Genomic DNA, 15,646 nt, shown 5'->3' with positions numbered 1-15,646 from the left:
GTCACCAACCCACAGCTTTGGGCAAATGAAAGGCACAGGTATGTATGTATATGTTTGAAATTCAGTATTTACTTTAAACTGGTTTGGATGCAATAAAGAAAAGAAGATAATGAAGCAAATCAAGATTCACAGATTGGGTTCTTACCCCTTTAATGCTTAGAAAAAGCACAGAGGCAGATGTAAGAAAAGCCAATGGCAATGAGAATAATAGACGAGTATGAGCTGCACACAACTCAAGAGCGCAGCTCCATTAAACAGAACCAAAGATGGCCTGGGAGGGTCGGCCTGTCCTGCTGAGGGCTGATCCTCAAATGAGTGACAAATGAGTGGCATTACATTCAGTAATTCTTACTGTACTGTATTACAAACCTTTCTCTGAGTTCAGGTTTGGACAGTAGCCCCGGTGTGCTGAACGGAGCGATGGAGGTGTGCGGGGGCGCAGGCAGGACTCGGCCGTGTGTGCAGCGAGGTCACAGGACACACCGTGGGCTTTAGTTTTCGTCTTTTTTCAGTTTAAAAAGTGAGATTTTATTTTGTTGCTGTTATTAAATGAACCCAAAGGACTTCGGTGCTCTACAATATCTGAAACCAATCATTTCTGCAATAAAAACACAGCTGCTCTGAGCTGAGATTGCTCTCACAAAGCAGAGGGAATCACCAAAGTGAAATGCCCAAACCAACTGAAAACTGTCAGAGCCAATAATATGAGTTTGTTCCGGGAACTTTGTAAATATAGGAAACACTCAGAGAAACATATGCTGGAATTCTTTAAAGGTGAAGAGTGTGACAACGACATCCTGTGAAAGCAGGATGCTCAGATGTGTGTTTGACTGCTGCTGCGCTCCATTTAAAACCCAGAGGAAGAGGTGGGAGTGACCTGGACCGTAACAAACGTGTGTCAGCTTTGGCAAACGAGCAGTGGGGGCAGCACTCACAGCTTTTCCCCACGGGTGTTTTGAAGAGTTATTGTGAACAGGATTTAGGAGATGTAGCAGTAGAAAGTTTGAGACAGAAATTCCACGGGCTGATTTTTGCTTAGAAGACAGCCTTGCGGGAATGCCTTTCTTTCCATCTCTTTGCTGTGAACAGCTCTCTCGAGATAAAGATCGTGTTGTTTTTACATCCAGACCATCTGAGGTCAGATCTGTGGGTTATCTGAGATGCCCAAGCACTCGCATATCCATGCAAAGTGCCATGTTTACCAGAGAGCTGCTGCAGCTGCTGCCTACCAGACAGCCTTTCCCCCCGAATTTCGTTTGCTGCAGATTTACAGCTCATTGTCTCTACTTGAGTACCTGTGACAGCACCGCTCAGGGATTCCGATGTTAATCAGAGAAGTCGCCCGGAGCTGAGAATCATTTGCTGTGCAACCACAGAATGCCCGCAGGACCCTGGGCGCTGCTTTAAAACATGCAGATCACAGGACGATGATGAAGGCAAAAGTAATTCGGCCCTACTTGAGATAACGCCTCACTTGTTCCAAGTCCTGAACGGAGGAATAAATCCCGATTACACGATGAGATCAGCAGCACCAATTCCCCGTAGAAACATGAGTTAGAATGTTTTAGTTGTCATGGCTTACAGTCACCTGGTGTTAGAATTTGTATTTTATCCTTTCCTGTTCGCACTGCTAGAAAGAATTGATATTTGTAAGACAAAGGAAAAGAATCGATGGGAGCAGACTCAGTTATCACAAGAGAACAGAATGAATGCAATCTGTGTTCAGGAGTCCGGCAGGCAAACGAAAGGAGCTCACATCTGACTGTACCTCTATTACTGCAAGTACTCCGACAGAAGTTAACATCAGAGGAACAGACACAACTGCTGTGATCTTTAACTTGAATTATTAACTCAATGTTTGATATGTTTTCTGGCAGTGATGGTTGACGATCAGATTTTCTATTGACAGATTCGCTTTTCAAAGGCCTGCCATTAAAAAAGATGGAAAGTTAGAGTTGCAAGAACCTAAAAACTTTAAAATCTTCAAGTTCAGGGGAAATGCAGCATTCCTCACACATTGACACCCAAAGGTCCGTTTCACAGCCTCAAACCCAGAGCAGCTGCGGGCTCCAGAAACCACAGTGATGCAGCAACACTGGGATGCAGGGGAGGAACGCTCACCACTCTGACCATCCAGCACTGGTTGCTTTCTGTACATTTCCGACATTTTTAGTAAGCTGTGTTTAAGGCACCACGTCAGGGATGCCACAAACCCTCTTCAGGAGCCTCTCTGGCTGTTACACCTGCACAGCTTGTCTGTGAAATGATAAACGGAATCCAAGCCTCACCTGCGGCAGTGCTGAGGAGTGGTGGGGAGGTAAGGATGCACCCTAGAGATGGATGTGAAAAGCGCACAGGATGGGAATGGCTGGCCGCTGACTGAGCTGCACGAGTGGTTTGTCCAGCGGGCCGACAGGAGAAATAGAAAGAACAAATAGAAAGAACGGGGGCTCTCCTGAGATAAAGCAGGCTCCAGAAAACACGGCAGCCTCAGGGACAGCTGGAGGAATTCACCTCACCCTCTGGCTGAGCCGCGGGACCTGTCTGTAACACCGGGCAGGAGAGGAAAGGTGTGGAGAAGCCAGGAGTGGCATTTTTTAATATGCTTTTCTGCAGCAGAATGTCAGAGCGGGACCCGTCCTGAGGCGGAGACGGGCAGCGTCCCGCACAGCCGTGCTGAGCGCAGCCGGCCCCCTCACACCTGCACAGCCCCACACGCCGCTGCGCGCGCCGACCGTTGGCGGCCGTTACCTCAGGAGGGCGCGCGGCGCGCCGGTGGGCGGGGCGCGTCGCGTCGCCTCAGCCCCGCGCGATGACGTCAGCGGCGCACGTGGCCGCCGGGCCGGGCTGTGGGCTCGCGCCGCTCTCGTCCCCCCGGCCCAGCGGCTCGAGCCACGCCGCAGTGCGCCGCGCCATGAGGGTGCAGCTGGAGCGATGCTGCGGGGAGTGGCGGGAGCTGGACGAGGAGTTCCGGCAGCTGCAGGTGAGGCGGGGCCCGGGGCGGCTCACCGCGCGCCGCCTGCGGGGGTCCCGAGTCCCGCGGGCGAAGGCGCGAAGCGGGGACGGAGCGCGGCGGGCTCGGGCGTGCCGCGACCTTCCGAGGGCCGCCGGCTCCTTTCCCGGCGGTCCGGCGTAGAACGCGGCGAAACGGCGGTGTTCGCTCCCGGCCCGGCGTGCCGCTCCGCGCCGTGCTGCTGGCGGCCGCTGGCTGGTGGTGCTGCGGCGGCGGAGGAGCGAGATCCCCGCGAAGCGTCCCGCTCCCGTCCCGCTGCTCAGCCCGCGCTCCGCAGCCTCTCTCCCCGGCGGAGTCCCGCGGCGCTCCGCACATCCTCGTGGCTCCGGCAGCTCCGTCGAACGCCGCGGGTTGGAGGCCCGGCTCTAAGCGGGAGCGCGGAGCTCCTGAGCCGCAGCGGGCGCAGCTCCGTGCTCCTGCAGTTATTCCAGCAGTGTCCAGCCCCGCTTCCCGTGCGCTCCGCTCTGTCTCACTCGATATCCGCACGGCTGGCTCTGGTCGGGGCCTCCTTCCCTCCCTTGCAGCGGAGCGGGGCTTTGCGCGGCCGTCGGTTTGCGGCACGCCGGCGCTGGGCTGCGCTCCTGGGAAGAGGTTTGGGCAGCGGCCTGAGGCGGCTCGGGGCTGCGGAGCATCGCGGTTTCGGGTATTGCTGTAAGCTGCTAACGGTGCCCGTGGCACCTCCACCTCCTGTGGGAGAGCGGCTGTTGCCCCAAGCTCTTAAATTTGGGGCAGAAATGCCCCCTGGTGTGTGGGACTTTCGTTTTTCAATGCGTGCTTACTACGTGGAGAGAGCTGTGGCCAGACCTGGCCGTCTGGAATGTGGCTGTGGGCTGTCTGTGTTAGCAGCTGCTGGGCTCCTTGTGCAGCCACTGCTCTCGATGAATAAGGATCTTCCCTATGTCCTAGACTTAATGTCACTTTTAAGTCATTATCGTGATGTTTTTGGCTAATGGCAGTATTTACCAGTTCTCAATTGGCATTTCCAATAAATACCCGAATGCTTTTTTTGAGCAGCTTCTTGCCCCCTTTTAGCCAGCCTTGGAGAATAAACTGTTGTGTGACATCCAGAGGAGCAGAATGAGTTCCTGTGCAACCCAGAGAGCCCTCAAAATGCTGCCAGTTAGCCAAGCTGCACCAGTGGTGGTCGCTGAGGTCCCTGGACATGGTTAGTTTGGTCTCTAAGGCTTTCAGGTTGGATGGTGGAGTCTTATGGCTTCCATAAATTATGAACAGAAGAGCATAGATCTGTTTTGTTTGGTCTTAGTGCTGCTTTTATGCTTCAGAAAAAAACAGTGGTAATTTTCTATGGTTGTTACCTGAGATGTGCTAAGGAGATAAAGCAAAAAGCCTCTTAACCCCTGCATTGCCTCCTCAACACTGACTGCAAATTGCCTTCTGAGTTGTTATAGCTCTTAAAATTTATTTTTCTCCTTAAACCAGAGCTAATATTGAACTTCCACATGGCAGTAAGGCATCTGGCTTGCAGAGGGTCCTGATGCAAACTGTGACGTACCCAACTAGGTGTTCAACTTGTACAGGTTTGTTGTGTGAAATCCACATCAGATTTATTTGCTAACCAAGCCCTTGCGTACCTTGCTGCCATTTCTGAGAGGGCTGAACATAGGATCCAGTACCTCCTGGGCCTGTTGCATCTTTTCTTCTGCTGGACGAGCTGGGGCTTGGTTCTTGATGTGCTGGAGGCTCCAATGTGGCTGTGCTGGAGCAGAAGTAGGGCTTGGCGTGGCTGTGGTGGTCAGGAGGTTTGTCTCAGTGCCTGGGTTTGGGTTGTGGTGATTTCTCTGGTTTCCACCTGGGACCTCAACTCCTTTCCTCTTTTTTTTCCCAGCTTGAATGGCTGGGAGATCAGAGTTCCTGCAGGTTCTCCACATGTTTGATGGGAATGATTTGGGATCAAACCAGAGAATAAGGGCTTTATTACAGGGTCTGCTAGGAGCAAGGAGTTGTTAGAAAGAGAAAATGAAGTGAATGCGGAGAAGATGCTCTTTCTTTTCAGGAATTTTGTTAGTGTCTGTTTAAGCTGGTTTGCTTTGCCCCCTTGGTTTTCTGCCTGTAATGGAGCATTACAGGAATCCCCCTTCCTCAGGTGCCTGTTGGCTCCCAAACACCAGGCTTGCTTTCCTCAGACATGAGGACCAAACACAATCACCCAGAAGGGTTCTTCCTACTGAACCTCTCTTTTTCTCCTGTAGGAAACACACAAAGTTTACAGGCAGAAACTGGAGGAAGTCACCAGCTTGCAGACAGCCTGCAGCAGCTCCATACACCGGCAGAAGAAGACATTAAGGGACCTGAAGCACAGCCTGCAACGGTAACAGGAGGTCTGAAGGGTGGAGGAGGCAGGGATGGGATGTTTCTGCTTCCCAAGCAGCAGAAGGGTTTGGATTTTCAGCAGTTTAATATGTGGTCTGCATCATGGTGGCAGTTTTGCTTCATATGATCTTGAGTTTACCTCCTTTGTTACAGCCAGGTAAATTTTTTTGTAACCATATGAGAGATCAAGTCTTATAAATGAAGAAGATCCAGTAAGTCTTTGAGGGAGCCTGCATGGATTTGCATCTTTGCAGTAGGTCTGCTGTGGTGTGGCTGTACAGCTGTTGGTCTGTAGGTTTTGCCAGGTGAGCAAAGCTTTGCTCCATAAACTGTGCTGGCAGATCCAGTTCATGGACCGATGCTGGCGGTGGAACCACCCTACGTGGGTTTATAGGAAGGAACTGTTCCTGGCTGCTCAGCTGCTTGCTGAATTCCTTGTGTGCAGATCCCAGGCAATGCTGGTTGCTAACCCCACTGCTCTGTTTTACATGAATTAGTAATGCTGCAGTTTGCCAGTAAATCATCAGTTGTGTTTTTTTCTTACAACCTGAAATATCTTATGCTTGAATAGTTGCAGCATCAATGAAAACCTCTTGCGGGGTTGGGCCTGGCTGAGACTTCTAAACCAACACTGTATCTCCTCCCTCTTAGGCCAAGAGGTAAAATTTGGGGTCCACAGGAGGGCTCTCAGGGATGCAGCGTGGGGCCTCTGCTCTATTCTTTTTCGTGTGTTGTGCATGGTGGTGGTGTCTGCAGGCAGACAGCTTGGGGGGGGTTTGGAGAGCTGGTTGCTGCAAATGTGGCTTACAGATCCCTTCTCTGCAGGAAGAGCAGCAGTGGTGCCAGGGGGGGCCACGCAGAGCCCTCCTCTCATACAGCGCTGCCCAGCTGCACTCCTTGCCCTTCCTAAAATACACAATTTCAGCAGAGGGGAAGCAGCAAGAGAAATGAGCCACGGGACCCTTCTCCACCTCGCTGTCTTCTGTCCAAGCTACCATTGATTATGGAGGGGCTGCATTGACCTTTCAGTTTAAATGAGTTTGACATGCTTTCACTGGTGGCTCTGGAGGGTGCGTGAGGTCATTTCTTTTGTTTGTTTCTGAAGGCTGTACAGTGAGCTTTTGTCTTTCATGAGAAGTTTATGGTGTCTTGCTAGAGGCAAGAGAGCACGGATCAGTTTGGATGCTGTAAGGGCAGTGCCTGAGATGCATACAAACTTCCCAAAGTGGAAGGAGCTCCTACAAAACTGCATATTGTGTTTGAAGTGCTTTGTTTTGGAAGAGGTGCGGAGTTCTGTCTCTAAAGAAGCTGGTTTGTAAAACAGCCAGTAGAAATAACCTACAATGACAGATACCAGGCAATGAAACAAAATAAAAACAAGAGAGAACAGCACCGTGGCAGATGTTAGCTTTCTAACAGCATGCATTTTATGACTATAAAGTTGCTATCCTTTAAATAAAAGGAGGCAAAAAAATAAAGGAAGATTTTGTTTTTATATTTTCACAGGTGCAAGCCCAGAGCTACTCCTGAAGAATTTGCTCTTATAGAGCAGATCAGCACCCAGATCAAAGAGAGGCAAAATGCCTTCTTTGACATGGAAGCCTATTTGCCAAAGAAAAACGGGTACGTGCTTCGTCAGAAGGGGCATGCGCTCTAGGAAGGCTGATTTTTAAGTGTTCACAGTGGTGTTCCTCCCAGAGGATAATGCGTGTATTGAAGAAATACATGTAGAACTGGATTAGTCATAGATCTCTTGCTGAGCTGCTGTGTCAGTTGTGCACAGAATTCATTAGCTGGAAGTGTATGTAAATGTACTGTGTAGGCACAGGCAGGTCTGCTTGATAAAATAGAAGTAAAACTGTACTGGCAAGAGATGAAGGCTTCACAGTGAGTTGCACTCTGTGCCTTTTTATTTTTTGAAGACTCAATCAGTATGGGAAATTTCCCCCTTCCTGTTTAACTTTCTTCTCTCCAAAAAGTGCTTTCAACTGACTTAAATTTTGTACTTTGCTTCAAGTGGGGTTGCTAGGACGGATTTGGTTCAGTTGTCAAGGGCTGTGCAGCTCTGGCGGTCAGGAGATGCTGATGCTGAGTAAACTGAGCCAAGGGACTTGATTTCTACCCTTGATTTGTTTGCTTTCTCCTTCCCAAGTCTGCATTTTCTGTGTCTGTGCAGTGAGCTGAGCTTTCGGGTGGAGATGGTCTGGAGTGGGGAAGTGAAATGAAATCAAGGAGCTGGTAAAAGTGGCTGCAGCAATGGAGGTGGAAGGATCCCTTGGAAACTTTTCTTCAGATTTCTCCTTATAATTTATTTTTGGTTTCTGACATCTTACCCTTTGGCATAGCACAAAAAAGAGACCAGAAAATGAATTCTTCCTCTTTCTTCTTGGAAATGCTGACTGAACTTTCTGCATTTAAATCCTATTCTGTAGTCTGCATCTCCAGTTTGCTTTAACTAAAAGCCTACAGCAAAAATGTAAGCTCTGATGTGTGTTAGCCTATGGTGTCTATGGTAAATGGACTTATGTGGGTCTCTTGTTGGTTTTTTTTTTGTCTTCCAGTTTATACTTAAATCTGGTGCTGGGAAACGTGAATGTAACCCTCCTGAGTAACCAAGCAAAGTGAGTGAGTGCTTCCATGCACATAGGTCTGGGGCTAGCAGTGGGTGTATGCTGAAGTCCAGAGACAGGAATGGTTTTCTATTACATCTGGCTTGTCTTTTGGTTTGGCTTGTGGATTGTATCTGGTTTGAAAAAATGAAGCCATGTTCCAGTAAAACTCTGTGTGCACCCACTGATAGGTGACATTTTGTGCTCTGTGCTTTGTACATTCCAGGTTCGCCTACAAAGACGAGTATGAGAAGTTCAAACTTTATCTCACAATTATCTTGTTACTTGGGGCCGTGGCCTGCAGATTTATTCTTCACTACAGGTAAGGCTGCTTTTTTTTTTTTTGTGTTTTTATTTTTGGTTTTGCTTTGACCAAGTGTTTTGAATAAAAATGTACAAGATTAGAAGCCAACTAATTTGAACTAATTGCCTGAGATGGTGAGATACAGGCTTTGGCAGTATTTAAGCTTTGAATAGTTGTGCTTCCCCAGCAGGAGATCATATTTTGCTGTTCTTCAGAGCAGGCAGGACATGTATTTTAGCTGCTTCCTTTTTCTTGTTTAATATTTTAGGAGTTTGTTATAACCAATAGAAAGTCCAGTGTGATGAGTTGTTTTTCTGCTGTTGCACTGTGCTGGAGAAAGAGTTTTTGTTTGCAAGTTGTCCTAGATTGGTATCAGCACCATGCAAACACCACATGAGGGAGCATTTTCATTTTAGATGTGACTATTTGATGTGAGGTCTAGGCCATGACAATGCATCAATAAGCCTGCCCTGCTCAGTTTGCCTTAAAAAGCCAGTGAGGTGTTAGAGCTAAACCTTCCATTGAGGTGTCTGTGGATCGTACTGAGGATTGATGCTGTCATGTGCAGAGGCTGCTCCAGATCCCCATGGCTTTGGGGGACTGCAAATGGCAAAATAAAAACTCTTTTACTCTGAGAGTGTAATGCTCTTCTGTTCTTTTAGTTGATTGGATTTGTATAGATCTCATCGAATCTCCTCATTGAATTAGTCTGGAAATGCTTGTCTAAATTGGATCATCTGGTGCTTCCATGGTGCTTTCTCTCCTTCAGATGGAATTAATGTCATCTCTGTGTACCTGCTTATCGGCTCAAGATCTGCAGCGTTACATCACAGGGCACTTCTAGAGGAAAGGGCTGAGTGGGGAAGTGCTGCTGATACTTAGAGCTCTGCGTGTGGATAAGAGATGCCCAGGACTGGGCCTTTGTGTCCATGGCCTCACTTGGGCATGTTTTCATTCAGACAAGGGAACTGGGAAAATGGGGATTTTTTTGAAACGTGTTTTTATGATTAACAGGCTTTTTTATTACTGTGCTCTTTTTGTATTTTTACTTCTTTTTTTTTTAACAGGGTGACAGATGAAGTGTTCAACTTTCTGTTGGTGTGGTATTACTGCACGCTGACGATACGGGAAAGCATTCTCATTAGCAATGGATCAAGGTACTGTGCCACCTGCAAAGACAATTTAAAGCAAGAAATGTCCTTAAAAGAAAAAGAAGCAATGAAAGTAGATTCAATTGGCACTGAATCCCAGCAAATCCAAGATGCTGATTCCTCTGTGCAGGATGTGTTGTCCCTGTCCCCTTCCCCAGTTTCTCCCAGGGGCACGTGTGTCCATCAGGTTAGGGCAGGGAGGAGAAGATGCAGTTTCTAAAAGTCCATGATTTCTGTGTTCAAAGTATTGGATGGTTTTGAGAGCTGTGGGTTACTTGTAGGTGTGATCTGGAATTTCAGTGTGTTTCCACTGAAATGGCCAATCTGGATACTGACTTTGTGCCTTTTCTAATCTGAAGTACTGCCTGTAGGTATACTGGCATGCACTCACCTCTCGTGAGAAAAAGGAGCCAAATCACTGCTTTATGCTGTCTGGTCAGTGTGGCGGCCCTGCAGGTCACTGTGGTGTGTCCTGAAGCATTTGACTAATTACAGCTGTGTTAAAGGAATATTGGTGGTTAAGAGCAGACAATTGTATAAACATCTGGCAATGCAAGTTGAGTGCTGGGAGACATATAAACTGAAAGATGATCTTCTGTCTGAGCCCTCATTTTTTTAATAATACCTCAAGTAAGAGTATCCTAAATTATTCTTTTATCTGGTCAGTCCTATCCTGATGGATTTTGGCAGTCAGCTTTGCTGCTCGTGCAGTATATGGGGTTATCAAGTGCACTCTGAGCATTAGTAGAGATTATCAGAGCAAGAGAATGTTGGAAGGAGAATTTCCTCCACCCCCAGGACTTCTACCTGGCTTAGTTGCACAGCCTCATGTGTAGCTGTCAAGGGGCTTGGGCGCTCCTCTACCTGGCTGCCTACCTGGGGAGTTGGGGCTGGTGATGGTATGAGGACCGCTGGGTGCAGGTGAACCCAGAGTCCTTGCCCTGGCTGTAGAGTGATAAATCATCTACTCTGCCTCTTGCCTGCCCTCCAGGAGGCTCAGAGAACTTTACTGGATTTGCACTTCTGTAGCTTAACCTGGAATCTGGTGGTAGATTTTAGCAATAACCTGATGGTTGCATGTCCCCAGTTCTCATCATCCAGATAGGCTGGCACAGGGAATGGGGAAACCGCAGCAATCGCCTCATCTCTTCCCAGGTGTGATGAGTCTGCATGCGGGTTTGCTGCTGGGTGAGTGGCTGCTGCTGCAACATTTGCAGCTCCCTGTTGCATTAATTAATTGATTAGGCTTCTAATACCTCATTTTCTACCTTTCAAGCAATCAGCATTGAGTTAGTCCAGCTTTCTGCATGCGTTCCTGCTCTGAACGCTGCACAGATAACTTGTATGCTCCTTAGTAGCACAGCAGCTCAGGACTCCTTATTCCAGACAGTCCATTTCCTCTCCGAAATCAGTAGCCAATGTGTAGCCAATTTCTTCCTTAATCTCCTCTCAGCAGAGGTCAGAGGGAGCATTTTGGGGAGTCTTGTCTTGGCACAGAATGTCTGGTATCAGCCCTGGGTGGAGGTCAGGATAGAGATGGTTGGACAACAGTCAACGTGTTCCATCCAGCCTGTGGCATTTGTGAATGAAAATGATTTCTGTGCAGTTCTCTGGTGTTACAGCTCCCTGCCCACTGAAAACAAGGGAGAAATCTTGGCACTGGCCATGGATCTTGAGGCCATGCAGGTGTGTGAGAGCTGAACATGGCAAGCTCCATGAAGTGCAAAAGAAAAGGGCGTGCAGAGATAGAAAGCGGCTTGCCCACTGCCAGCAGAGAAATCTCTGAACCCAGGCATGTTGCAGCCACTGTGTTGGCTTACTTTCCAAATCAGTGCCATCCCTGAGGCATTTTTTTTTCTTCTTGACCCTGCCTCGCTACAGCTCTTTCCTGCTTTACTGTAATTTTCTGAGCTTTCTGCAGCATTCATGTCTGAAAAGAAACAGCAACTTAACAGAGGACTTCACTTATTTGCATGGCACAGGAAAAAAAAAAAGGGGATGTGGGCCAAAAAACATCACGTGTTGGTCATTTAGGTACTGCTCAAGATGAACCTCAGTCGTGTGCCTCACTCCAGTCATCCCAGATTTGCAACCCAGTCACGGAGCTGCGATGGTGCCTTTCAGCTCCTGCCCTGCTGCTCCCAGTGTCCCTGCCCAACTTACTTGTCTGTGTGCTGCCTTTGTGGCTTTGTGCTGGGAAAAACAAAACAGGGGTGTACCAGGAGGTGGGATTTCTGGGGTTCTTCACTGCAGGGAGCACATGGGCAATGCAGGCAGCCTTGGCTGCCCCTTGGTGATTTCCCAGAAACTCCTTTGCTGCCACCAGCTTTATTTTTTGTTTGACTGGGCCATCTAGTTATCCATAATACAGTCAGGATTAATTTTTGTCTTTAAAGCCAGACTTAAGTTGTTAACATTTATATTCCTCTTTTAACTGTCTTATTTTTTCTGTTCAGGATCAAAGGCTGGTGGGTGTCCCATCACTATGTCTCCACGTTCCTGTCTGGAGTAATGTTAACATGGTGAGTTTGCCCTGCCCTGCTCGAGGCGCTTCCAAGTGCGTCATCTGAGCACGGTAATCCAGCGTGACCACGCACAGGCACATAGCAAAGAATCAAACTTGTCTCATCAAACTGAGCAAACAAGCAGCACTGTGCTTTTATAATGGATTCTGCTTATAACCCAGTACCTAAACCAGGTGTGAAGCAAAAAATGCACATTACGTTCCAACAGATGATGGTGTTGGTCAAACAGCACAGCAGTGCACTCTGTGTGGTGCCTTTATGATCCACTTCAGCTTTGACATGAACTGATCTGCTAACAATTTGTTTCAAAACAACATGGTTTTTGTTGCTGAATTTCTCAGGAGATCATAGAGGAGCTGCAGCAAAAGTTCATGTATCCTGAACTACAGTTAAGAAAAGGAACGCAAGCAGTGCTGCTCTCTGGCTTAGATTTGTGATGCGGACTCAGCTGAATGGCTTTAATCAGTATCTGATTAGAGCAGGAAGCTGCAATAGGCAAATCAGTAAGAGGGGCAGCAAGCCATCAGACCATCTCCTACCATCCACAGTGGGGTAAAGAATGGGCAGGATGTGGCAGGCAGTGCTGTGTGCCTGTAGCGTGCTTTCTGGATACCCAGATGGGGTGGAGTGGGCTGGCTATCAGCTGCTTATTTCATTTACTAATGGCTCCTTGGCTGACAAGGCACTGTATTGTATGCTGCTTAATCGAATAAATATTTCTTCTCTATTTTGCTTTCAGGCCAGATGGACTCATGTATCAAATGTTTCGCAGTCAATTTTTAGCATTTTCAATATTTCAGAGTGAGTATATTATACCGTGGTGTCTCATGAGATAAAGTAGTTTTCTTTTTTTGCTTAGAAAAAAACCACTTCCATTTGTTAAATACTAGAGTCATAAACTGTGCATGTATGAAGTGTCATACAACTACAAAATACAATATGCAAGTTAAACAATAATACTATGGATTAAGCATTATTAAAATAGTTTTTGTGAGCTATTCAGAAGTATTATAAACGTATCAGTAATGGTTTCTCTCTTTCTCCAGGCTGCGTTCAGTTCCTGCAATATTATTATCAAAGGGGCTGCCTGTATAGGCTCCGTGCTTTGGGGGAGAGAAACCACCTGGACCTTACAGTAGGTGAGGTTGCCTGCAATACTGCAGTACAGATGGGGTAGATTTTAAAGGCAGTGATACAGGGGTGGCTTTGTGGCCTTCAGAAAGCAAGCTTTGCACAGCTGTTATTCCCTGTCCTGCTGCCTCTAGGACAAAGGCAGGAATGGGAGTGAGTGAGACTTCTGTTTTCTTTCTTGAGTCCTACGGGTTTGAAACAAGGCTCTGATCTCCATCAGCTCTTGAGAGCATTAAGGTGGAGGTGTTCGTCTCCATTTTCATCCTTCTCCCGTTACCACAACTTCAAGACTTTAACCTAACTGGTTAGTGCTGAACAGGACAGGAATAGGTCTTATGGGATGATCTTGTTGGGATGAGCTGCAGCTCCAGTCCTGTCTTATCCATGCTAACTTTCTCTTCCCTGTTAATCTTTTCCAGAAGGATTTCAGTCCTGGATGTGGCGGGGACTGACTTTTCTTCTTCCCTTCTTGTTCTGTGGACATGTAAGTTGGGCTGTCCCATTTCCTCCTCTGCCACGTGGGGGCTGGGGAGGGTGTGCTGGTGCTGCTGTGCTTCTTGCAGTTACGTGGTGCTTTGGATCACACCTACCTGGCAAACATTTCTAAATCTTTGATAGTAATGATTCTTTTCTCTCTTAGTTCTGGCAGCTATATAATGCAATCACACTTTTTGGGTTGTCCAGGCATAAGGAGTGCAAAGAATGGCAGGTGAGTGTTGGTTCTGCTCAGAAAAAACACGGGGGGGAGGGAAGGCGTGTAGGGATGTTTTGACCACATCTGTAAAGACATCTGGCTACCTGGATTTAACGATTTGATTTTACTGTCTGTGGGAGTCCATCGATGCTGAATGGCAGTAAGTTCACAAACAAACCACGCCGTAATATTGCTGCCAAGATGATCATGATCCAAATGGGCTTCCCAGTTAACTCACACAAGTAGATGTGTGGGTGCATATTTGTCTCCTGTCTTCTTTCCTGACTTGCTAACACATCTGTGAACATGCCAGCCAGACTCCACTGCAGCTTAGTTTAGTTGGTGAAAATACTCCTGCCCCAATTCATCTGACCCTTACTCAACTTTCCTCACCTTTCCTCCTCAGGTTTGTGTGCTGGCTTTCACATTTCTGCTGCTCTTCCTTGGGAACTTCCTCACTACTCTCAAAGTGGTGCACACTAAGCTGCAGAAGAACAAAGACAAAATGAAGAAACTGTGAACCCTCCAGGGGGTGCTGGGTGCCAACACTGGAGCTCGCTGTCCCTGTGCGCACAGCAGGCGCTCGGCGTTGGACGGAGCTCCTTAATTGCTGCTGCTTTGTGAATGGACTCTGAGGAACTCATCTGTCCCGTGTTTGGTGAAGGATGTGGGCTCTTCCAGCACAGACTCAGCATATTATGCAAGCATGGCTCTCCAGTTTACAGTCCTGCTATTTATGTGTATTTAATACCAAACGTGTTTGCATTGGGTTTTTCTGTATATTTAGCAGCATGCACCTGCTCGGCAAGAAACCAGCATTGAGAGAATGTGGGATCTACTGTAATTCCAGTCCTGGAATGATATTTAACACTTTCCAGTTTTATTATTTAAACTCTAGTACGGAATTTTGCAAAGCTTTATGAACACTCCAGGTTGATCAGTAATACAGACTGAATGCTGTTTTTAAAAAGCATTTGTTTCAGGCATTTTCAGTGGCAATACTAATCTGTGTGTACTGTGGAAAAATGCCCATCTTTGTACCATATTGCTGCTATATACACTTCGAAGAAGCTATTTAAAGAAATCTTCTTAAAAGCAAGCAAGCAAAACCAATTGTTAAATGGCAGGGAATTCTGCTAGCCCTCTTTGAGAGGGATCAGGTAATCTGTCCAAGCCTGGAAAAAAAACTTAAAATAAACCATACAATATGCAGCTGCTTCAGCCCCTTCTTAGCAACAAACACACTCCCCTTTGGGTTGTCTCTTAAGGCACAGTTATTCCAGAAAACCCTCTTGATCAGTGGCACTAAGTGCAGTTGCACTTCAGGTCCTATTTGCAGTTTTGTTTTCTTTTTTTGCTCCAGTGCTGTTCTGAGAGGTGAAGACAGGCTAAGAAGTATGAAATATTTTCATTAGGTACCAGTTGTTAAGAGAATGTAAATACTTGTTCAGAAGGATGGCTGAGAACGAAAAGATTCCCATCTTGCTTAACTCCTTGTGCTTTTTGAACTTACTCAGGTGAATAAGCTTGTTTGAGTGCTGTAACATCTGTGCCTCCTGAGCTGCTGTATGCAGTGTGCTGCTCAGCTGTGCTGGCTCCCTCTGAGCTAGCCCAGGGCCCAGCTGGAGAAGTGGCTTTGGCAGAATGATGTGAGAATTATGCCCATCTCCCATTGAGCTCATGAAGAAATACTTATGCACTATGGACTTCAAATATTTCAGCAGTTATTCTGTTGCTGCAAGGCTGGTGAATTTATCCTTACAGTGTCACCGTTGTGTGGGCACAAACACTAAATTGCAATTTGCGTATTTTGAACAATTTTTACTCTAGCTGGGTTGTTTCTTGCACACTGTGTGAGGTTGTTTTTTGTCCTTCTTTGAACTCCATT

General features: G+C 47.2%; 1 protein-coding gene across 3 annotated transcripts; it reads left to right on the top strand.

Annotated features, from left to right (window-relative positions):
* Positions 1-2,830: 2,830 nt before the first annotated feature.
* TMEM120B (transmembrane protein 120B) lies at positions 2,831-14,970 on the top strand. 3 transcript variants are annotated; one of them, XM_052691326.1, is made up of 13 exons: positions 2,831-2,983; positions 5,224-5,342; positions 6,851-6,967; positions 7,906-7,965; positions 8,180-8,275; positions 9,325-9,414; positions 10,564-10,596; positions 11,865-11,930; positions 12,673-12,734; positions 12,980-13,072; positions 13,484-13,548; positions 13,705-13,773; positions 14,165-14,970. In XM_052691326.1, the coding sequence occupies exons 1-13, from the start codon at positions 2,915-2,917 to the stop codon at positions 14,276-14,278; spliced, it is 1,053 nt and encodes a 350-aa protein (XP_052547286.1). In that variant the 5' UTR covers positions 2,831-2,914; the 3' UTR covers positions 14,279-14,970. The 3 variants fall into 3 exon arrangements, with proteins under 3 accessions (XP_052547286.1, XP_052547287.1, XP_052547288.1); XM_052691327.1 differs by lacking the exon at positions 10,564-10,596; XM_052691328.1 differs by lacking the exons at positions 2,831-2,983; positions 5,224-5,342 and adding an exon at positions 6,426-6,701.
* The last annotated feature ends 676 nt before the right edge of the window (positions 14,971-15,646 follow it).

Source organism: Tympanuchus pallidicinctus, unplaced genomic scaffold (assembly GCF_026119805.1).
Source record: "Tympanuchus pallidicinctus isolate F22 unplaced genomic scaffold, pur_lepc_1.0 scaffold28, whole genome shotgun sequence".
In the NCBI taxonomy this organism is placed as follows: domain Eukaryota; kingdom Metazoa; phylum Chordata; class Aves; order Galliformes; family Phasianidae; genus Tympanuchus; species Tympanuchus pallidicinctus.
The sequence above is the reverse complement of the archived record's forward strand: the minus strand, read 5'-3'. Positions and strand labels throughout refer to the sequence as shown.

Coding starts and splice junctions, on each gene's coding strand:
- TMEM120B (XM_052691326.1), top strand. CDS start 2,915: ATGAGGGTGCAGCTGGAGCGATGCTGCGGGGAGTGGCGGGAGCTGGAC. Junction 7,966..8,179: donor CTCCTGAGTAACCAAGCAAA/GTGAGTGAGTGC, acceptor TGTACATTCCAG/GTTCGCCTACAAAGACGAGT. Junction 11,931..12,672: donor TCTGGAGTAATGTTAACATG/GTGAGTTTGCCC, acceptor TTTTGCTTTCAG/GCCAGATGGACTCATGTATC.